At 46.9% G+C, this 21,962-nt stretch overlaps 6 protein-coding genes across 6 annotated transcripts; 3 read left to right on the forward strand and 3 right to left on the reverse strand.

Annotated features, from left to right (window-relative positions):
• Positions 1 to 946: 946 nt before the first annotated feature.
• On the forward strand, positions 947 to 3,044 carry HD556DRAFT_1527902 (cytochrome P450; the record flags this gene model as incomplete). The annotated part of the gene is made up of 13 exons (XM_041309363.1): positions 947 to 1,142; positions 1,199 to 1,328; positions 1,380 to 1,568; positions 1,636 to 1,787; positions 1,840 to 1,952; positions 2,006 to 2,111; positions 2,172 to 2,185; positions 2,234 to 2,423; positions 2,474 to 2,530; positions 2,583 to 2,607; positions 2,660 to 2,782; positions 2,838 to 2,851; positions 2,908 to 3,044. The coding sequence occupies 13 exons, from the start codon at positions 947 to 949 to the stop codon at positions 3,042 to 3,044; spliced, it is 1,446 nt and encodes a 481-aa protein (XP_041159258.1).
• Positions 3,045 to 5,284: 2,240 nt separating this feature from the next.
• On the reverse strand, positions 5,285 to 6,165 carry HD556DRAFT_1198927 (uncharacterized protein; the record flags this gene model as incomplete). Its single annotated transcript, XM_041296338.1, has 5 exons — positions 5,285 to 5,323; positions 5,370 to 5,495; positions 5,559 to 5,783; positions 5,832 to 5,958; positions 6,020 to 6,165. Coding segments are annotated over 5 exons (663 nt in total), but the record flags the coding sequence as incomplete, so codon positions are not given.
• A 740-nt stretch (positions 6,166 to 6,905) lies between these two features.
• Positions 6,906 to 7,647, forward strand: HD556DRAFT_1444356 (uncharacterized protein; the record flags this gene model as incomplete). The annotated part of the gene is made up of 3 exons (XM_041306773.1): positions 6,906 to 7,217; positions 7,267 to 7,347; positions 7,399 to 7,647. The coding sequence occupies 3 exons, from the start codon at positions 6,906 to 6,908 to the stop codon at positions 7,645 to 7,647; spliced, it is 642 nt and encodes a 213-aa protein (XP_041159260.1).
• A 105-nt stretch (positions 7,648 to 7,752) lies between these two features.
• On the reverse strand, positions 7,753 to 8,449 carry HD556DRAFT_1309213 (uncharacterized protein; the record flags this gene model as incomplete). The annotated part of the gene is made up of 5 exons (XM_041300248.1): positions 7,753 to 7,838; positions 7,904 to 8,055; positions 8,116 to 8,166; positions 8,220 to 8,369; positions 8,406 to 8,449. 5 exons carry the CDS (start codon positions 8,447 to 8,449, stop codon positions 7,753 to 7,755), a joined length of 483 nt encoding a protein of 160 aa, XP_041159261.1.
• Positions 8,450 to 16,046: 7,597 nt separating this feature from the next.
• Positions 16,047 to 18,151, forward strand: HD556DRAFT_1239143 (cytochrome P450; the record flags this gene model as incomplete). Its single annotated transcript, XM_041298022.1, has 12 exons — positions 16,047 to 16,242; positions 16,301 to 16,430; positions 16,483 to 16,671; positions 16,738 to 16,889; positions 16,942 to 17,054; positions 17,109 to 17,214; positions 17,275 to 17,288; positions 17,344 to 17,533; positions 17,584 to 17,665; positions 17,771 to 17,893; positions 17,945 to 17,958; positions 18,015 to 18,151. 12 exons carry the CDS (start codon positions 16,047 to 16,049, stop codon positions 18,149 to 18,151), a joined length of 1,446 nt encoding a protein of 481 aa, XP_041159262.1.
• A 963-nt stretch (positions 18,152 to 19,114) lies between these two features.
• Positions 19,115 to 20,937, reverse strand: HD556DRAFT_1444360 (cytochrome P450; the record flags this gene model as incomplete). The annotated part of the gene is made up of 11 exons (XM_041306774.1): positions 19,115 to 19,251; positions 19,308 to 19,321; positions 19,373 to 19,495; positions 19,548 to 19,572; positions 19,625 to 19,697; positions 19,763 to 19,921; positions 19,970 to 19,983; positions 20,042 to 20,147; positions 20,202 to 20,314; positions 20,367 to 20,518; positions 20,585 to 20,937. 11 exons carry the CDS (start codon positions 20,935 to 20,937, stop codon positions 19,115 to 19,117), a joined length of 1,269 nt encoding a protein of 422 aa, XP_041159263.1.
• Between the last annotated feature and the right edge of the window lie 1,025 nt (positions 20,938 to 21,962).

The raw sequence follows: 21,962 nt of genomic DNA on the forward strand, positions 1-21,962 counted from the left end.
GCAGATTGAAGGGTGACCCTGAGTTTTCTCGGACTTGCTCGACATCGCACTACATTATTCTAAAAATCAGTAAAAATCAGATCCATGTAGAAGAGATATAAATCTATGATAGGTAAAATTTTCGAAAGAAAAAGTGATGTGGCCGAGGGGCTAGAAAAGATTTTATGAAAATGTTACACATAACAGGGAATGATAGTAGCAACTTGAGGAGTGTGGTGACCCGGACTCCCGGAGCTAAGCCGTGGCGAAAACAAGGTACCAGACTAGTGTAATATATTAAAAAGACCTCAGAAACTCCATCAGCTCTGAGAATTAGATCACCTCTGGAAAATACTCAACTCGCATATCCTCCAAGTAGCTCTACTATAGTTCTGAACAATGATTTCAATTGCGAGATGAACATGTTACATAATTTTATTTGAAGTTGCCCGAAGCGGCCACTACCGCCCAAAAGATATCCTAATTTGGTAATTCCAACATGTCAGCCAGCCCAAGCCTACCTGCTCCTCCCTGTATAACTATATATGTACTACCAATATCAGAGGGAGTACATACTAGCTATAATGCATCGTATCTCATTTACAAGAAAAGAGCGAAAATATTGATGGACTTATTATGTAAGGTCCATGCTTGCTGAGCGGTGAACGAGGTCCTCACCTTTTTGCTCGTACCTTGCTGTAGTAGGAGCCGAACTGGCAGTCATAGCCATCTCAGATCAGTGACAGGTGACCGGTGGCCGCTGTACATAACCGATTCATATGAGATTTTAGGACAATTCGTGCAGTGCTCGATCCGGACCCAGGAATCTTATCGATAGGCTAGTACTGACATGGCGATACCATCACACCCGTCTTCAACCCAGAAGCTTCGAAATATGCTATTCGGGTCAAAGACGCCATTTATGAGGCGAACTACATGTCTTGGGGCTCGACCATAATCCCTCCCCATGCTCTTCAGTGATAATATCGATTTAGGACTATTGTGCATTATTGCCCTGGTTGTCATTCCAGGTCTGACTCGCAGACGTGTCTACCCTTTACCTTTGCCGCCTGGTCCCCCTGCATTACCATTTCTTGGTAACGCGCTGCAATTAGATACTAAACGACCTTGGCTCACATATACTGCATGGGGAAAGACATATGGTTTGTGGCAAATCGATGGCCTCTTTACCAAGCTCTTAATTCATCTCTGACCATAGGGAAAATTGTTTATTGCCGCACATTTGGGATCAACTTGATTATCATAAACTCTGAAACAGTCACGTGGGAGTTGCTCGACAGGCGTTCTGGGAATTACTCTTCTCGCCCCGTTATTCCTACCAGCGAATTGTATGCATTGTCGGTTCTCACCAGTTTGTTTTTCATTCACTGACGATGCAGAGCTGGCGTGGATTTCAATACTGTGTTCCTGCCATATGGCGAGACTTTACGGCGACATCGCAAGATCTTTCATCAAGTCCTCAGAGCCGAAGTGTCAGCCTCACACCATGAGATATACTCTCGGCACGCAAACGAACTAGTCGTCAATCTCTTGGATGTCACTAGCGACTGGCAGCATCAGACTGAAATGTTCGTATCTAATCCAGCGGTGTCGTTGTGATGCTATGGTCCAGTTGACTATTAATCTTTGTGACAGATACGCGGCATCCCTAATCATGGCTGTGACTTACGGATACCTTGCTCACGGACATGAAGACCCATTTCTTTCCCGCGCGCGCGAACTCTATGATATTGGCGAACATCTTGCTGCTCCCGAGAAGGCTGCCATGCTCATAGCCTTTCCTTTCCGTGAGTGCCTTTGCCGATGACATAATTTTGAGCATTTAGCATGAGGTGACAGTCAAAAAGTTGCCGTTGTGGTGCTTCGGTGGAGCATTTTCCCTGATGGGGCGCAGTAGAGAATTAGCTCAACAGCTTTTAATTGAGCCCTTCAATGAAGTGAAGGCACAGATGGTACGTTTGCGCAGAGCTGTAGATGGAAATTCGCCTGATCTTTTTGCGTAAAGGCAAATGGTACTGCTTCACACTCATTGGTCGCTGACTTTCTCAGTCAAGCTCACGACGACGCTGACGAAGACACCATGAAGGCTGTTGCATTGACGGGATATTTAGGTAAGGGTTTTTTTTTTACCAGGACAAAACTCATCCATTGACGGAAGTACGGGATCTTAGTTGGCATGGACACAGTGTGTTGCTACTCACCTAGTCCTGATTCTTATTTTGACGTTCCACAGACTGCATCTGCATTACAGACATTTCTGCTGGCCATGGTGCTCTATCCTGACATCCAAGCACGGGCTCGTGCAGAACTTGATCAAGCTGTGAAACACGATAAAATGCCATGCCTTGATGACAGAGCGTCAATGCCCTACCTTGATGCCATTCTTCGCGAGGTCCTGAGATGCTATCCTGTCGTCCCCCTAGGTCAGTCCCCAGTAATATAACTCTGTTTCAATAGTCGACCCCTTGCACAGGAATTCCACATGTGGCCTCAAATGATGATGTTTACGACGGGTACTTCATACCCAAAGGTTCGAGTCGTGTGTGTCGAGGTTGTCGTTGACTCATCTGTAGTTTGTTCAGGTGCGATGGTAATGGTTAATCAGTGGTATGTCATGGTGGAGTGCATGTAACGACGGCGTGAGCTAAGCGTGACTCAGGGCACTCTCTTGGGATGAAGATATATTTCCCGATGCATCACGCTTCGATCCAAGTCGCCATCTGACAGTCGACGGGAAGCTGAAGGACCCTTTCGTCAACCATTTTGCCTTTGGTCATGGCAGGTGAATATTTCGCACTTGCTATCATTTTCAATCATTCGCTGACCCTTATTCCAAGGTGTATTTGTCCTGGTAGGATTATTCATGGTTGATCTGGCTGTGCTGAGGATGACAAATTTCCGTGGCAGGTCGCTGGTTTGCAGAGAACAGTCTGTGGACTGCTACTGTTGCCATACTCGCCGTCTTGCGCATCGATCATGCCAAAGACTCTAACGGAAACAAGATTGAGGTGAAGCCGGAGTTCACCACCGGCTTGGCGATGTAAGTGGCCTAGTATGTACTCAAGAGCCTGCAGCTAACTCTACCGAAGTCACCCTGAACCATTTCAGTGTTCGTTTGAAATCGTGAACACGGCGAGAGAAAGACACCTTCGGGCGATGATGAATTCGAATCAGACTTCATTTGTACTTTAGGTGGTGTGTCATGTAATAGTACCACGGCGCAGAGTGCACTGGATGGCACGGTTTTTGCGACCTCTCTCTGATGAACGAGAATTCAATCAGTCTTCAGAAACCAGATCCATTTCCAAAATCTCGTGACCCGGTGCAACCAGGCTGCACACTCTTGATAAGTTTGCGGGCCCTTCCCTGTTGCAACGCCGCTAGTACTACGACTTACATAGATTGAGATTGTGTTATACAGCTGTGGAGGCTATAGAAAGTGGTACAATTAGATGTAAGATGCGCCTCGATAGAACATTGGATTCCAATCAACGATGCCTGGTGGATGTAAAGAATAGAATTCAATTAATAGGAGAACTTACCACGCGTCCAACAGAGTACTATTACCGCTCATTATTAACCTATCTAGTAAAGACTAGTGTGACCACCACGAGTCCATGGCACACAGTGTGGACAGATATGTCATAGACGTCTCTGAGTCTGGACGAATGGGACGGCAAGAAAGTGGATATCGACAACAAGCAGTACCCTACATCACCAAAAGTCCCAAATCTAGATATGGCAAGCGCTTGCCATATCATACGACAACACCGGGGAACAGATCCATCAGACAGGCCAGGTACCACCAGATCAAATTTGTCCAGATAATGTCTGCTCCTAAAACTGACTTTCTGCTCGCTGGCCATCATCCTGCTGAATTTTCCGCCACACGCTGGCTATATCTAAGTCATGCCAACCTTCTGTTATCTAGATGTTGTAAAGCCCATAAACTGGTTTGATGCTCGATGTCGTATTGTCTGGTGGCTGCGTTCAAGTCATGCCAAGCTAGATATTGCAAGACTTAGAAACTCGTTTGACTCTCAATCACCAGTCATCTCCTGAACATCCCATCATCTGTTGGCCAGCATCTAAGTCCTGCTGAACTTCCATCGTCTAGGTATTGTATGAACAAGACGCGCTCAGCTGCTGAACGTTCACCTATATGCTAGTTCCTGCTGATGCCTTATCAGATCTGTCATACAATATAAGCACATATCATTCTGCTCGTACAGTAGTAGTTGAACATGTAAAAACACTCATAACCAGGGAAGTAGTACAACTTGAACTGAGGATGGTCGCAGTGCGGCAGAAAGCAAGTAGGATTAATATCAAAGATGCTGAGCAAATATGAGACACTCGAGTGATAGTAATGATGTGCAACGAACGAGAGGAGGGCATAATCATGTCAAAACTGCATTGTTCGTTCAGACGAGTCACTAGGCACAATAGGAGTAAGAACCAACCTGAACACATCACTTTCTGCCCTTGCGTGTCTTCTTCGAGGTTGTGGTAGTCTTGCAAGCCTTCCTAGCACACTTTGATGGAGCAGGCATGTCGGTCTCATCTTCAGTGAGAGGATCGTCATCTTGGAATTCCCCCAACATTCGTTTTAGAGACTCTATTTCTGGGTCAATGGAACTAGGTGTCGCAGATGGAGATGCGAGGGGCGGAATTGGTGGGTCAGCAGCCTCGGATTGTTGCATAGAAGTTGGGGGCACAGCAGTGTCTTCGGCAGCAGCTGGGGTAGCAGCTGCATTCTCGGGCAATCGTGTCTGAGTGTTAGAGGCAGTTAGTATTGGAGAATAATAGAGTAAATTCGAACCTTCTGATGCACAGCCACCATGCGCATTTCGTGCTGTCTCTGCATGACAACAAGGTCATCATCTTCATCATCCTCGGTCAAATCAATCACGACGAGGCCATGCTTGTTACCAAATACCGTCCTTCACAAAATTAGTGTGATGCCAAGGTAAGAGCAAAAATGGTACTCAACTGGTTCCACCACTGAAGCAGCGACTCTGCCCATGTTTGATCAGGTGCCTCTCTGATTGCCTTGATGAAGCGGGTGTATGCTTCATTGTACTTATAGCAACCATCGGTTTCATGCCACTTGTCACGCATGGCAATACTGAATTGGCTCTATGACATTTGTTAGATAGTCATTGAAATATATTAGAGCACGTACCTGGACAAATGCATAGGCAATATGTTCAGGCTCGACCTTTTCCATGCCATGTAACTTGGCATTACATCCACGACTCGGAATAATCTCTCCATCTGGAACAAGCGCAGATGACGGAGATGTAAATATGTGACGAAAAACCTAAATACTACATGAGATGTTGTTGATAAGGCAATAGTAAGCGTACCCATTTCAAATAATAGCCCTTTGAAAATCCCTCCTGAACATTGTCTGGGTCGAAGTCTTTTCCTGGCGGAGTACCTTCATATATAAATGCAGGCCATGTAGCGGAGTGAATCCTGATAACCCCGTTCTGAAGTTCAGCTTGTACCCTGAAAGTCGCCAATAAGATGATGAACGGTCATAGATTTCATACGTACTTTTTAGGGTCCTCATGATATGCTTTTGCATGCTTGATAGGGCACAGCATTGCAGCGAGTTGAGGGTGGTTCACACCAAGTAATGCGCGGGATTTGTTGTCAGCGTAAATCGGAGGTTCCAGCCCCTTGTCTGAAGGGTCTGGGGCTGCATACTGCGCTACACAATTCTTAAGGTGGCTAGTGTCGTCAGAGCGTGCCTGACCCATAATGACTTGCATCTTCTTAGGTTTAGAGGTAAGATCACCAAGGGTACATCACCAGAGGCTTACCTCGGTAAGGATAGCGTGCAGCTCCGTCTGTTGTTTGACATTTCCATGCGCAAGTTTGCGCAAGTATGGGGCTCCAAGTAAGATCTTCGAGTAATTTCTCATGTGTCGTTCTTGGGCATCTTTACCCCTGTAAACATGGTAGTCAGGAAGTGAAAATAATGGAACATCTAAAGTCATACACATAAGACAGGACTTGGTCTCGCTGCGCCTTGACATCTTCATCTTCTGAGTGACCCGACACCTTAGAAGCCTCTTCCTCTTCCATTAGCATCGCAATACGGAATGTATCAGTTAAGCTACAAAACATATCGATGGCACGAGGGATCCAGCATGCAAAGTGCAAGCACTGTTCCCTCGCGGTGATGCTGCCTTTCCTATTGGTAAAAGGTGACACAGTGCCTTTTGCATATTATCAAGTCAACCTACCTTTGGTTATTTATCGTGCTGCGAGTATAATAGATCAGCTCAGTTAGTATACCAGGTTATTGTGCAACGACTTACTTGTTATGCTTTGCTTTAGACTTGGCCTTTGGATCTTGTGTCGGTGGTGATGAGGCATCCAAGCTGGGGGCCAACTCAGACTCGGAGTCGCTGTCCAATTCGGACGGTGTCAGTAAGCGAGTGGCTGCACTGGAAGATTTGTGAGCAGACATAAGAGAAAATGTGGGAAGACGTTTGCATCAAATGCTCACTGACCACTGCACTAGTACTAGTAGCATTATCATAGTTGCGGTACCATCAGGTACGTCATGCACTTGACCAGTTTTGTCCCAGGTAAGGTCGCCGCTCCTGAAACGGGATGTTTTTCAGGGAAGGGAGGTGGGGTGTTAATCCGGATCATTACCTTACAATAAAAAGTGGGGAGTGACCAGACGCTAGTTATTAAGCAATGAATCAATAAATCCATATGGATATAATTCAGCTCACCATGCTCCACATACTTTGGGATCCGACAGAGTGACACATTACAATGCAGGGTCGATAACGGCCCAAAAGAATCTCTGAAATGGAGCACAAGTCAGGCTAAGTCCCAATAATTTAAAAGCCTTACACTTGACGGAGTAAGCAAGAAACATGTCATCTGACTGTGACACCCTTAGCAACGACTCCCGCCCCAGCGACTTCAATGATGGGCTCGAGGCAATCTTAGCGAATGCTGACTTATTTGAGAACCGTTCAAACAGGTCTACTCCAGAAAGTCACCAGGGATGCACTAGGCATCCTGGCCATGGGCAAGGCGCTCCAGTATATTCCTGTGGATGCTATAAGCATGATATGCTATCCGGAGGGTTCGATCCTGACGACTGGCCTCCTAACAATGAGCAGGCGTTTCAGCTTGTAGATGAATTTCAACTTGGAGCTGAACGGCACGAACAACCAGAGCCAGTATGTATCTATGGATTATAGTTAGCTGCTTTGACAACTCCGATTTCAGCAGTTAGAAGCTCCAAGTCGAGATGGTCTTGAAGACGCTGATGAATCTCATAGAAAGCGAAAAAGATCTGAAGATAATGGTGTGAGTGTGCTGGCTCAATTTTTCAGCCGATGCACTCACAGCTACATGCAGACTCCATGCAACTTAGGCAGTGATGTTACTAACGCACGAGCAACATCAGTACCTATCATCGAACTTCCACCTGAGAAACGCAGGAAGATCGGAAGAAATTTTGAGTTATTTGAAGGCGGATTGCTGGCAAAGGTCATGCAGGAAGTCATGGGAGTGCGTGAGGCTATGAGTAGAATCGAAGCAATCATCAACAGGCAAAATGAAGTTCTCCATGAAATCTGTAACACTATTGAAAACCATGGGATGTGAATTGTTGTATATAGACTCACCGTACTAGTGTAACAACAATCAGTATTTTAACGAAGGTGCATGCCGTTGGGCTGATAACAATGGGTAATGTCGAAGATACAATCCTCAAATCTTTTTGAGGCCTGGCTGGTGGATGAGCGTGACAGAAATGCCCTTGAAGAAGTTCTTCAACTGCCTGAACTGCGGCAAATCTGGGCAGAGGTCCAGTGCACGAACATTGTTCTGCTTGAGAACAGCAAGAGCGGCGGTCTGAAACCTGCCAGCCGGTGGATGAGCGTGACAGAAATGCCCTTGAAGAAGTTCTTCAACTGCCTGAACTGCGGCAAATCTGGGCAGAGGTCCAGTGCACGAACATTGTTCTGCTTGAGAACAGCAAGAGCGGCGGTCTGAAAGCTACCCTGCTTGAATCTGAGATTTAGATTTACATGAGTGTTAATGTATAGTGATTGTTGAGACAGGCTTGCTTACATGACCGCTGTCGACACATCAATGTTCTTTCCAATGGTAGGGTGAACACTCCTAATAATTGTATGTTGGTCAAATGTGTGTCGCCACAGAGATCCTGAGCTTACTGGAAGTATCCGCGCCACAGTTCTAAACCTTCACCCAGGGTCTGTATCCCAGCATCTAAGCTCTTACGAGTTCTTGAAGGTAAGGGGCTCCTGTAATGATCTTCTTGAACGTCCGGAGCATCTGGTCCTGCATGTCTTTGGATCTTGTCACTGTTAGCAGTAAATAAACACAAAAATATCACTTACATGTTAGCTAAGAGAGTACTGTGTGTCGTCTGCATCAGAGTCATTGTCCAAGTGAGCATGTGCATCCTCGATAATAGGTGCAATGCGAAAGACATCCTTTTTATGGCTAATATGCAATATTAGTCAATATATGCGTGCATATAGGTGAAAAAAACTTACGATCATGGACATTTAGATGCCTTAGCCTTGACATTGCGTATTTCAAGCTCTTCTTCACTATTTTCTAGAGCCTTGCATTTCTGTTTGCTGGATTCCGATGGCTCCAATGTTGACTTGCGCTTCTCAATTTTAACAGGTTGCGGAGAATAATTGAACAATGTTACTGAAGAGCCACGCGCATAGATTATATCTGAGTCAGGGGGGTCAGATGAGCTTAACGCCACGCCAGGACAATGACAGGACATGATGGTTAAGGGTTACAGCATTACAAGGACACACCTTCGGTCTTCTCTTCGACGACAAATTGTATTTACAGTAGCAAGGGAGGAAACACGATATTTGTGCAGTCTTGCTCTTCTTTCATCTCTGCAAACAAACACAGTGTATCCCTTTGCGTCCTCACCCTGAACATATAATTGGCCGTGAGCAAACGGATCAGTCCACAGGTCAAGTACTGTGCGCACCAGCGTGAGTCCTTGGCAACCATTGAATGTGGTTGCATGCGCAGCATGCAGCGGAAATTGCCTTTGGCTTGCTGTCCACAATGAACCGTGTGATGAGTTGAACGGTCCCAAGTTCGGTGGTTTGCCCTCCATCTGACGACTCGTGTGGGTGAATTTGGAACAAAGATGGTTCGGAAGGTGGATTGACGACTTAGGGTGCTTTCGTCAGGCCAGGGTCGGCCCGTTCTACTTGCACCTGAGTAGATGGCACCCGTTGTGCAGGAGTGATGAACGGTCCGCTAAGCAGACGGGATGGACGGACAAACATCCCTCATTATTTGTACATGTTAACGCATTTGCTTGACCGGCATTTGCCGGCGGACTTCTGAAAAGTCACATGCAAAATTTCGTACTTTGTCCATCCTCGACATTTACAATTGGGCTTTGTTGGCGGCGGCGGCCTCCTCCTCCTGCTTGCGCGTCTCTTCGGCCTTTGCAGCCTCTTCCATCTCTCCGAGTATGCAGGAGCTCGTCTTCGAGCTGTTTCCTGTGGGCTGAGGGACAGAGCAGGGCGCTGGATATTGTAGTATCGGTGAGCGTCCTTTCTTTTTGGTTTGCTTAAACTCCCCTCCCTACGAAGCCCGGTATGGCCCATCCCCGCCCCGAGGCTGAGTAGTGGAGCGCCGCTTCCCCTTCCACCACATCCACATATTTTGACCGTTTTTTCTTTCTTGCTCACTCTCTATCTAGATTATGTCCTGACCAGCGACTGCTGCTACCCAAGGTCGCGAGGTGAGATCGTCCCTTCAATTCATCTGCATCACCAACACTAACGTCGTCCTGTCCCTCAGTGTCATTTCAGCGCCGAGAACGTGCTCCGTTCAAATTCGGGTCGGATTTGCACCGTACATTCAAGCCTTCCTGCCATTCCTGTATCCCGCCCTCAAAGCACACGAAGATACCCAATTGTGCATGGTCGCTGTTGGCATCAGTTCTCACCACTCTCGTCAACCAGGCGCTTCTCTCATCCCATCAACAACCCCACTCATTGCCCTAAACCTTTGGTCATCCGTCCGAGCGAGCGCAACAACTCTGGTGAGTTTTTTTTTATTCTTATTTTTATTATATTTGCACTTCACTTCCTGGTCCAACACGCCTCCAGGAGGCAACTTGGACCAGAGGCTGTCAGGCTGCGAGGACACGCCTCTACGAGGCAACTCTGAGCATTTAAGCCTGACAGTTTTTAACTTTTATCATATCGATTCCTACTACCTACCATGTGTACTGACTTCATTTCTTGTACTAGGCTATTTACCTTATTTCCGGCCTGACTTCTGGCCGACTTCCACTGGCAAGGCCCTTCGTCGCATCTCATAAGGAGCTGCTTCCATCCGCACAAAGGGCGAGGCAGGCACAGGTAACGTTGTTGAGGCGGTCCGCCACCAGCGATCGGTCATGAGTGAGATCCGAAAGGCTAGCATTATGAACGCCGCTGGGGGTATTGCCACATTGAGAGCGAAGTGCTAAATATTATCTATCTTGGCTGACGCTTCCATACAATATCTATATTTAATATTAATATCATCAGCTTTGATCCGACCCAGGACTGACATTGAATCTTATTCAATAGCTCCGACTCCGAGTGGGCCGAAGTTCCTCAGCCGCTGTCCAAGTCGCATCGCTCCGAGTCTGAGCCTTTCAACTCTTTGATCAAGATGGAGCAGCCCTGCCTTGCCTGTGGTAAGACCTTTCACACACAAAGATCGCTCTCTGGGCATCGTTCCCGCTGCTTGCAGAACAAAGCTCTGAAGCTCTCGGACATTTTACACCGTGCCATCAAACGGCACAAGTCTAACGATGGAAGGAGGTCAAAATGGCCTCGGATTGAAAAGGAGGAGGTGATGCAGGAAGCGAGGGACGGTGAAGCAAGGGCAATGGATGATAGCGGGATGGATGTGGATGATGATACAGCCGCGGTCAATCAGGTATGTTTTGTCTGGATCGTTAGAGCCAAATCTTACAGTGCACTTACCAATTCCAGAATATTGGTGATCCATCAAATGTACCTCCAGCCCCTACGATCACATCAAAACGTTCTGGACGCACTATTCGCATGCCACGTCGATTCGTTGACTATCTCCCGGGCACACGTACACACCTTGCACACATGCCTTCAATTGTTCAACAGCGACATGCAGGCATTTCGGGTAATGAGAACGAAGCTCCCCAAAGCTGCAGTGCTTCATCACCCCAGCCATCACCACCACCCTTTGATCTACCTGATCCTCCCCAGCTTATACCCTTCCAAACACAACCGGATACGTTCGGTCTGTACAGCATATATCCAATGCATCCCACTCTGGCCCCAGAAGCTAACTGCACACTAGAGGGTGTCACAGATGCTCCGACCCTGGAGGGTGCATGCGCTACCCCTCACAGAGTGCACCCAGGAGTCTCCTCCCCCGAAATCAGCGATGACGATCTGTTTGGAGCATTCACAAATCCGTCATCAGCCCTCTTGATGGCCTGGCACTATTCTGGCAGTAATGCAAAATCAGCAACCGAACTCAATCGCCTTGCTGAGTTCCTTTGTGATCCCAGTTTTAAGCAGGCTGACTTAGTTGGTTTCAATCACACACGCGAGAGCAAACGGCTAGACGATTACCTTGATGGTAGATCCAATCCCTTCCACGAACATTACGGCTGGCAAAGGTCTACTGTCAAGATCCGCTTACCCAACGAGAAGGCTAAGTTCCCATCAGAGACCGACGCTCCTGAGCTCGCAATCCCTGGCGTTTACCACCGTTCTCTAGTTGATATCATCACGCGCGTGTTCGAGGATGATGTGTCACTGCATTTCAACATGACTCCATTCCGCCAGTACTGGAATACCCCAGATAATCGAACACTGGAAGTTTTCTCTGAATCCTATGCCTCCCCTGAAATGGTGAACGCTTACAAAGAACTGAATGCTCTTCCCCGAGATCCTGATGACAAACTCGAGCGTGTCATTGCCTCGCTAATGGTCTGGTCAGACGCCACTCACTTAGCAAGCTTTGGAGACGCATCTCTCTGGCCACTTTACTTATTCTTCGGTAATCAGTCCAAATATACACGAGGAAAGCCTACGGCTCGTGCGTGTCACCACTTGGCATATATTCCCAATGTATGTATACATCTCTTTACGAACATATTTTACTGAACCTACCTGCAGCTGCCACATAATTTACAAGACGTTTATGTGGATATATTTGGTGAACCAGCCTCAAGTAGCACATTCACGCACCTCAAACGCGAGTTGGTTCACGCAATTTGGGAGTTAATTCTTGATGGAAAGTTTGTGGAAGCATATAAGCACGGTATTGTTATTCACTGTAGTGATGGGATTACACGAAGGGTATTCCCTCGGTTTTTCTCATACTCCGCAGATTATCCAGAAAAGTAAGTCCCACCTGACATTACTTGGCTGATATTGATGCATTACTCGAGGATACTGCTCACTAGTATCAAATTTTTAGGGCAGCGTCCATGCCCTCGCTGTCTTGTTAAGAAGACCGACATTCATATGATGGGAATGGTACTAGACATGAGGCGCCGGGTCACACAGGAGTGCACTGATAGCCTACGACGACGACAATGAGTGGAAGAGGCTCGGAAATTGATCTTCGAACTTGGAGCTCCAGTGGACGGCAGTCGTGTCAAGGCAATTCTCAATGAAGAATCATACGTGCCAATTCGTGTAAGTGCTACTATATGCCTATTAACGTTCACACTGACTGATAATTATCATTAGAACACATTTTCTGCACGACTAGCAGACCATGGCATTGACATGTTTTCACTGTTTGTGATTGACCAACTGCATGAGTTCGAGATCGGTGCTTGGAAAGCACTTTTCACGCACCTGATGCGAATCTTGCATGCAGCTGGAGGAACGGCAGTGCAGAAGCTAAATGAACGGTAAGTCATTTTTTGATGTGGTGCATCGGTGCCAAAGGTACTCGCCCACTTGCAGATTATGTATGCTAATATCCTTTCTAGATACAGAGGAGTCCCTACATTTGGTAGAGGAACAATTCGTCGCTTTCACCATAACGCTTCAGCCATGAAAAAATTGGCCGCTCGAGACTTCGAGGATCTTCTGCAGGTCAGTAGCCATACCATTGATATCACGTATCATCTAATTTTCTGTCAGTGTGCTATGGCTGTATTCGAGAATCTATTGCCCGAGCCTCACAATACCATAATCCTTGACCTTCTCTTTGACCTAGCGTCATGGCACGCATATGCGAAGCTTCGGATGCATACCACCGACACACTGGATTTTTTTGATATTGCCACCGTCATACTTGGTCAATCAGTTCGCAAGTTCTACAAGACTACGTGCAATTACTACTTCACAACTGAACTTCCTGACGAGTATGCAGCACGAAGTCGTCGAGAGGCTGCATTAGCTGCGAAACACAATGTAATGTCCACCGCTCCAGGGAAGAGAAAGGCTGGACCAAAGTACAAGTCCCTCAATATCTCGACATATAAATTTCATGCGCTGGGAGATTATGCTAACACGATTAGGCAAAGGGGCACGACGGACAATTATACTACACAGCCAGTATGTTTCATATTGATTATCATGCCAGTAGTATCATTCTCTTATATCCCTGCTTAGGGCGAACTCGAGCATCGACATGTCAAGCGATGGTACCCAAGGACATCAAAGAACAAGAAGACCATGGTTGCAACAATGACACGCCTGGAAGCTCGTGAACGACTCGTTGCAAAGGTGCTAAATCAACGTCAGAAGACCCTGGCATCTGTAATGCAGCAAGAAGTGCGCAAACGCACATCACCCTCAGCACACTATCACATATCAAAGTATCCGAAATGCTCACATGATATATTTGCATGGGTTGGTGAGCATGACGACCCAGCAATCAAGGTGAGTACCCAAAGTATTTTCACATTTCCTACTAACTTCATGGCCTTGTAGGACTTCATTCCACGTCTTAAGGATCACTTACTGGCACGACTCCGTGGCATAGATTACTCTGGTGACGAGCACAATTTCTCTGACGAGGACAGGAATCAGGTGATCATTGTCAACAACCAACTCCGCGAGCACAGCGTACTGCGGATCAACTATACAACTTATGATATGCGAAGAGAGCAAGACTCGATCAATCCTCGAACACATGCGGATGTCCTGATGCTCTCGCATGAGAACGACAATGACCGACACCCTTATTGGTATGCCCGCGTCATCAAGATTTTTGATCTTGATGTCTGGTATCGTGCTCAGGGTGCCACCAGCATATGGGCCCCAACTCGTATGAATGTGCTTTTTGTTCGTTGGTTCGGGCGTGACATTGAATACAAAGCTGGGTGGTCAGCCAAACGACTCTACCGCATTGGATTTTTCAAGCATGATGACCCTGAAGGCTTCGGTTTTGTAGACCCTGACCAAGTAATTCGGGGTGTACATCTGATTCCTGGATTTGAACACGGACACACTGACACTCGGCTTGGGCCTTCGTTTGGATGTGCTACGGATGATGACAATACAGACTTCAAGTATTTCTACGTGAATCAGTATGTATTCTCTATATATTGATATCACTCTGCTAATACGTCTACCCAGTTTTGTTGACCGCGATATGTTCATGCGCTTCCGAGGAGGTGGTGTTGGTCACAAAGTAACACGAGAGTGGGATGAGTTTTTGCAGAACGACGGTGCTGTGCCATCACATGAGGAAGAAGACGTTCAGCTTAACTCGGAAGAGTCTGACATGGAGGATGAAGCTGTGGATGATCATGACAGTGATGGGAGCGCACATGAAGACCCAGGCGACGATGAGGAGAATGAAGTTTGGGTTGACGAGGAGCTAGATGATGATTTTCTTGCACGTGAGGGATATGGCGCCTTATAAACTGGTGAGGATCATATCTGCTTTTCCTGTGTATCAATCCTCAACTTTCGTACCTGCATTCACAGAGTTGCTCCCATCTATACCGGCGAACTTGCTCACACTAACTTTGCTTCTCCGCACTCATGTCGGGTACTCATAGGTTTTGTCCTAGCTTTTGTATCTATCCCACAATCGTCATTGCATGGCCATCAAACATAGGGTGATGTCTTGCCAGTGGGCCTAAGTTCTTGCTGCATCTGTCGAGTCACTGGTGACCTTACATTAGCTAGCTCCAGGTATATCAGGCATCAGTCGGGCTGCAGGTGGTATAGCATAGTAGATCATAGTGCATCATTCAAATTTCATTATGACAACTGACTTATCATGTACTCGTCAGCCTGAACATTCTCCATCTATTGCATGATTCAGCCTGATTGTAAATATGAAAGTGATATTTGGTGATCTGTACTCGCCGTACATGAGCTAGACAACCACGGGACCAGAATCCCTAATCAGGTGGCGTCAGGTTTTTGGACTTTTGGTGATGTAGGTAGACTGGCATAGATTTTAATCGCATCGATGATATAAAGCAAAATCATCACTCACGAATATCGTGCATCCATTTCATCCAATGTTGGGCTTACCGGTAAAATTCCTATGCCGCGCCAATTGGATAAATTTTCATGAACCAATATCTCGTGAAGAACCTATCAGGCCTAGGGGTTCCGGAAAGTTCATGAATCATGATTCTAGAAAAACGGTTTTTGAGCGCGTCTGGAATCCAACTTGGAAAGTTCATATACCGAGCTGTTCGTGTTACGTGGGGCGCCTGGTTGTGACAGAAATGTAGAAAGTTGACGATGGCTAGTGACTTGATCGGGAGAGTCGAGACGGAGTACGCTTACTGGGAGCACGAGTTCACAGAATCAGGCTGAAATGAGCGAACTTAACTACTTTGCGTCAAAGTCCGGTGAGTAACTGGTGAGTACTTGACATAGCGACTCGCACCTCACAGGTACCATCACACCTGTCTTCAACTCCGAAACCTGTGAGTATGCTATTCGGGTCAAAGATGCCTTCAATTATGAGCCGAGCTATCAAATATGTCTTAGGCTCGACCATAATCCCTCGTCATGCTCTCCACTCATATTCTAGCTTCAGGGATATCATGCATTGTTGCCCTGGTTGTCATTTCGCGTCTGACTCGCAAACGTGCCCACCCCTTACCTTTGCCGCCTGGCCCTCCTCCGTTACCATGTCTCGGTAACGCGCTGCAACTGGATACTAAACGACCTTGGCTCACATATACTGCATGGGGAAAGACATATGGTTGGTTGCAGACCGGTGGCCTCTTTACAAAGCTCTTCAACCTCATCTCTGATCATAGGGAAAATCATTCACTCCTCCATATTTGGGATCGACTTGATTATCATAAACTCTGAAACGGTCGCGCGGGAGCTGCTCGACAGGCGTTCTGGGAATTACTCTACTCGCCCCATTATTCGCACCAGCGAATTGTATGCATTGTCGAGTTTCATTCAATTTGTTATTCATTCACTGACGATACAGAGCCGGAGTGGATTTCAATACTGTGCTCCTGCCATATGGCGAGACTTTACGGCAACATCGCAAAATGTTCCATCAAGTCCTCAGGGCCGAAGTCTCGGTCTCATACTACGAGATGTACTCTCGCCACGCAAATAAGCTAGTGGTGAATCTCTTGGATGGCATTGGTGACCCGCAGCATCAGACCGAAACGTTCGTACCTGATCCAGCGATGTCGTAGTGATGTATGGTCCAGCTGACTATCGATCTTTGTGACAGATACGCAGCATCCCTAATCATGGCTGTGACATATGGATACAATGCTCACGGACATGAAGACCCATTTCTTTCCCGCGCGCGCGAACTTTTTGATATTGGCAATCGTATTGTTTCTCCCGAGAAGGCTGCCATGTTCACAGCCTTTCCTTTCCGTGAGTGCCTTTATCGAAGACATATTTTTGAACATTCAACACAAGGTTGCAGTCGAAAAGTTACCGCTCTGGTGCTTCGGTGGAGCATTTTCCCTGATAGGACACTGTAGAGAATTAGCTCAACAGCTTTTGAACGAGCCCTTTAATGAGGTCAAGGCACAGATGGTGCGTTTGCGCAGAGCTGTGGATGGAAGTTTTGCCTGATCTGATTGCGTGAAGGCAAATGGTATTGCTTCACACTCATTGGTCGCTGACTTTCTCAGTCAAGCTCACGACGACGCTGATGAAGACACCATGAAGGCTGTTGCGTTGACGGGGTACGCAGGTAAAAGTTTTTTTTTCATAAGGACAGAATCCATCCATTGACGGGAATCCGGCATTTTAGTTGGCATGGACACTGTGAGCCGCTACTTAAGCAGTCCTGATCCTGATTTTGATGTCCCGCTCTGCGCAGACTGCATCCACATTGCAGACATTCTTGCTGGCCATGGTGCTCTATCCTGACGTCCAAGCACGGGCTCGCGCAGAATTTGATCAAGCTGTGAAACACGATAGAATGCCGTGCCTTGATGACAGGGCGTCAATGCCCTACCTTGATGCCATCCTCCGCGAGGTCCTGAGATGGCATCCTGTCGTCCCCCTAGGTCAGTCCGCAGTAATATAACTCTGTTTGAATGTTCGACCACTTGCACAGGAATTCCACATGCGACATCAAATGATGATGTTTACGACGGGTACTTCATACCCAAAGGTTCGAAGTCCCATATGTCGAGGTTGTCGTTGACTAATCCACAGTTCAATCAGGTGCGATGGTAATGGTTAATCAGTGGTATGTCATGTTGGAGTGCATGTGACGGCGGCTTGAGCTGAGCGTGGCTCAGGGCACTGTCTCGGGATGAAGACGTATTTCCCGATGCATCGCGCTTCGATCCTAATCGCCATCTGACAGTTGACGGCAAGCTGAAGGACCCTTTCGTCAACCATTTTGCCTTTGGTCATGGCAGGTGAATATTCTACACTTGCTATCATGTTCAATCATTCACCAATCTCTGCAGGCGTATTTGTCCTGGTGGGCTGATTTACAGCTGATCTGGCAGCGCTGAAGATAACAAATGTTCTTGGCAGGTCGTTGGTTTGCAGAGAACGCCCTGTGGACTGCAGCTGCTACCATACTCGCCGTCTTACGCATCGATCATGCTAAAGACTCAAACGGAGACAGGATTGAGGTGAAGCCGGAGTTCACCACCGGCGTGACGGTGTAAGTGACCTAGTATGTACTCGAGAACCTGCAGCTAACTTTACCGAAGTCACCCTGAACCATTTCAGTGTTCGTTTGAGATTGTGAACGGAGCGCGAGAAAGACACCTCCGAGCGATGATGAATTCGAATTAGACTTCGTTTGTACTTGAGGCGGTGTGTCATGTAATAGTACTACGGCGTAAAGTGAGCTGGATGGCACGGTCTTGCGACTTCTGTCTCTGGTGAACGAGATCATTGCTTTCGAATTCGTTGAGTTTTCAAAACGTTTCCAAAATCTTGTAACGCGGCGCAACTAGGCTGAACACCGTTGATCGGTTCACAGGTCCCTACCCGTTGCAACATTGGCCTACCTGAATATCGGTCGACCCATGCACTCGTTTGAGATTGGGTTATGCAGCTGTAGATGCTATGGAAAGTCGTAAGATTAGATGTAAGATGCGATCCCCGACTATCCACAAAGAGACCAGTCCAGATACATGGCCTGAGATGTTGTTCAATTATTCAGGGTGCTGATGTGGGCACCCAGTGAGCCATATTGCAAGAGTGGTTATGGCAGCCTAAACTGGATATGCGATAATGTTGCGGGAAATCACAATAAACAATGCTGCAGCAAAGAATATGCTGAAGAATGAGCCAACTGCTACGTACCCTACTAGAAGCACCCCAAATCGGAAATACAAACGCGCTCGATAGAACTTTTGATCCTAAACAACGGGTCATAAGTGGAAGCACGTTTATAACCTTTTCACTCTTCTATGGGCACTCATTTGAGCTTTCGGCCACGGCGTTGATGTCATATATATATATTGATCACACACAGCAGCACAAACGAAGACTACTTCGAATCCATCATTGCTCGGAGGTGTCTTTCTCTCGCTATGTTCACGCTTTCAAACGAGCAATGAAATGGTTCAGGGCGTCTTCCGCAGAGTCAGCCACATGTTCTTGAATACATACTAGGCCACTTACACCGCCAAACCGGTAGTGAACTCCGGCTTCACCTCAATCCTGTCTCCGTTTGAGTCTTTAGCATGATCGATGCGTAAGACAGCGAGTATGGTAGCAGCTGCAGTCCACAGAGCGTTCTCTGCAAACCAACGACCTGCCAAGAGCATTTGGCATCTTCAGCGCAGCCAGATCAACTGTAAATCAGCCCACCAGGACAAATACGCCTGCAAAGATTGGTGAATGATTGAACATGATAGCAAGTGTAAAATATTCACCTGCCATGGCCGAAGGCAAAATGGTTGACAAAAGGGTCCCTCAGCATTCCGTCGACTGTCAGATGGCGACTTGGATCGAAACACGATGCATCGGGAAACACGTCTTCATCCCGAGACAGTGCCCTGAGCCACGCTCAGCTGGAGCCACCGTTACATGCACTCCAACATGACATACCACTGATTAACCATCACCACCGCACCTGATTGAACTACAGATAAGTCGACGACAGCTCTACACATACAACTTCGAACCTTTGAGTATAAAGTATCCGTCGTAAACATCATCACTTAGTGTCGCATGTGGAATTCCTGTGCAAGGAATCGACTATTTAAATACAGTTATACTAGTGCAGACTAACCTAGGGGGACGACAGGATGCTATCTCAAGACCTCGCGGAGGATGGCATCAAGGTAGGGCAGTGACACCTTATCATCAAGGCACGGCATTTTATCGTGCTTCGCAGCTCGATCAATTTCTGCGCGAGCCCGTGCTTGGACGTCAGGATAGAGCACCATGGCCAGCAGGAATGTGTCCAATGCGGATGCAACCTGCGGGACATCAAAGTAAGAATCAGCATTGCTGAAGTAGCGACTCACAGTGTCCATGCCAGCTAAGATGTCGTATTCCTGTCAATGGATGAATTCAGTCCTGGTAGAAAAATCACGTACCTATGAATCCCATCGACGCAACAGCCTTCATCGTATCTTCGTCAGCGTCATCGTGAGGTTGACTGAGAAAGTCGGCGACCAATGAGTGTGAAGCGGTGCCATTTGCCTTCACGCAAACAGATCATGTGAAATTCCCATCCACGACTCTGCACAGACGTACTAGCTGTGCCTTCACTTCGTTAAAGGGCTCGTTCAAAAGTTGTTGGGATAATTCTCTACTGCGTCCCATCAGGGAAAATACTGGACCCAAGCACCAAAATGGCAACTTTTCGACTGCAACCTTATATTGAATGTTCAAAATCATGTCGTCAACAAAGGTACTCACGGAAAGGAAAGGCTGTGAACATGGCAGCCTTCTCAGGAGAAGTAGTATGTTTGCCAATATCAAAGAGTTCGAGCGTGCGAGAATGAAATGAGTCTTCATGTCCATGAGCAAGATGTCCGTATGTCACAGCCATGATTAGGGATGCCGCGTATCTGTCACAAAGATTTATCGTCAACCGGACCATACATCACAATGACACCATTGGACTAGGTACATACGCTTCAGTGTGATGCTGTAGTAGGTCGCTAGTGGCACCTAAGAGATTGATGACTAGTTCATTTGCGTGGCGAGAGTACAACTCGCGGTATGAGACCGAGACTTCGGCCCTGAGGACTTGATGGAAGATCTTGCGATGTTGTCGAAGGTTTCTCCATACGGAAGGAATGCAGGATTGAAAGACCCTCCAGCTCTGCATCTTCAGTTGATAAAGAACAAAATGAATGAAACCCGGCAATATATACAATTCGTTGGTGCGAATAACAGGGCGAGTAAAGTAAGTCCCAGAACGCCTGTCCAACAACTCCCGCGCGATCGTTTCAGAGTTGATGATGATCAAGTCGATGCCAAACATGCGAGAGCGAATGATTTTTCATATGAAATTGAATCTAAGATCTTGGCAAAGAGGGCATGGGTCTGCTACCAACCATATGTCTTTCCCCACGCAGTGTATGTGAGCCAAGGTCGTTTAGTATTCAATCGCAGCGCGTTACCAAAAAATGGTAAGGGCTGAGGGCCAGGCGGCAGAGGTAAAGGGTAGACGCGTCTGCGAGTCAAACCCGAAGCGACAACAAGGGCAATAATGCACGATATACCTAAGACGATATTGTTAGTGAAGACCATGGGGAAGGATTGTAGTTGAGCCCAAGACATGCTAGTTCACCTTACAATATCAGTGAATCGATGAGTTGGCAGCTTCGTGTGAGAAATTGACGATCTAATGGACCGAGTATTTGATTAGAAACATACCTTGGTATAATCAGAAATGAAATGATGAGTGTTTCGTGTGAGAAGTTGACGGTGCAATAGCCCATAGGTCGCATCTGATTAGAAGCACACCCAAATCAGGAATGCAAATGGTAGACTGAGCGCACTCAGGAGAACATAGTATCTCAAGCATGAAGAGCGGAGTCTGGCGGAATAATCAAGAACAAAAGTCAAACGCTTGAAGAGGATGCTTACCGAACGTCTCTGAGGGTATCGCACTGCCATTGACTTGTCTGGCAAAGACTAGTGTAACCACTAACGAGCCCGTGGCACAAAGGGCAGACAGATAAAATATAAGGATTGCAGACGTTCGAGTCTGGACGAATGGGACCGTGAGGAAGCTGATATGGACAGTAAGTATCACAGTACTAGACTAGCATGGACATCGATTTCGTCAACAAGAAGCACAACTTGCGGAGATTGTGTATCTATCCCATTCACAGTAAATCCTGTCAACTAGATTAGCACGACACTCCATTCGAAAATGCTATCGTCGACCTGTATCGTGTCAAGAGCCTTGCGATGAGCATCGGGAAATCCAGACCTAACAAAATTTATCACTTGAACAAAAAGGCTTTCCATCTAGCGCCGGAATCTTGGGAAAACGGTGGT

Source organism: Suillus plorans, assembly GCF_016647745.1.
Source record: "Suillus plorans strain S12 chromosome Unknown HD556scaffold_35, whole genome shotgun sequence".
NCBI classification, from domain to species: domain Eukaryota; kingdom Fungi; phylum Basidiomycota; class Agaricomycetes; order Boletales; family Suillaceae; genus Suillus; species Suillus plorans.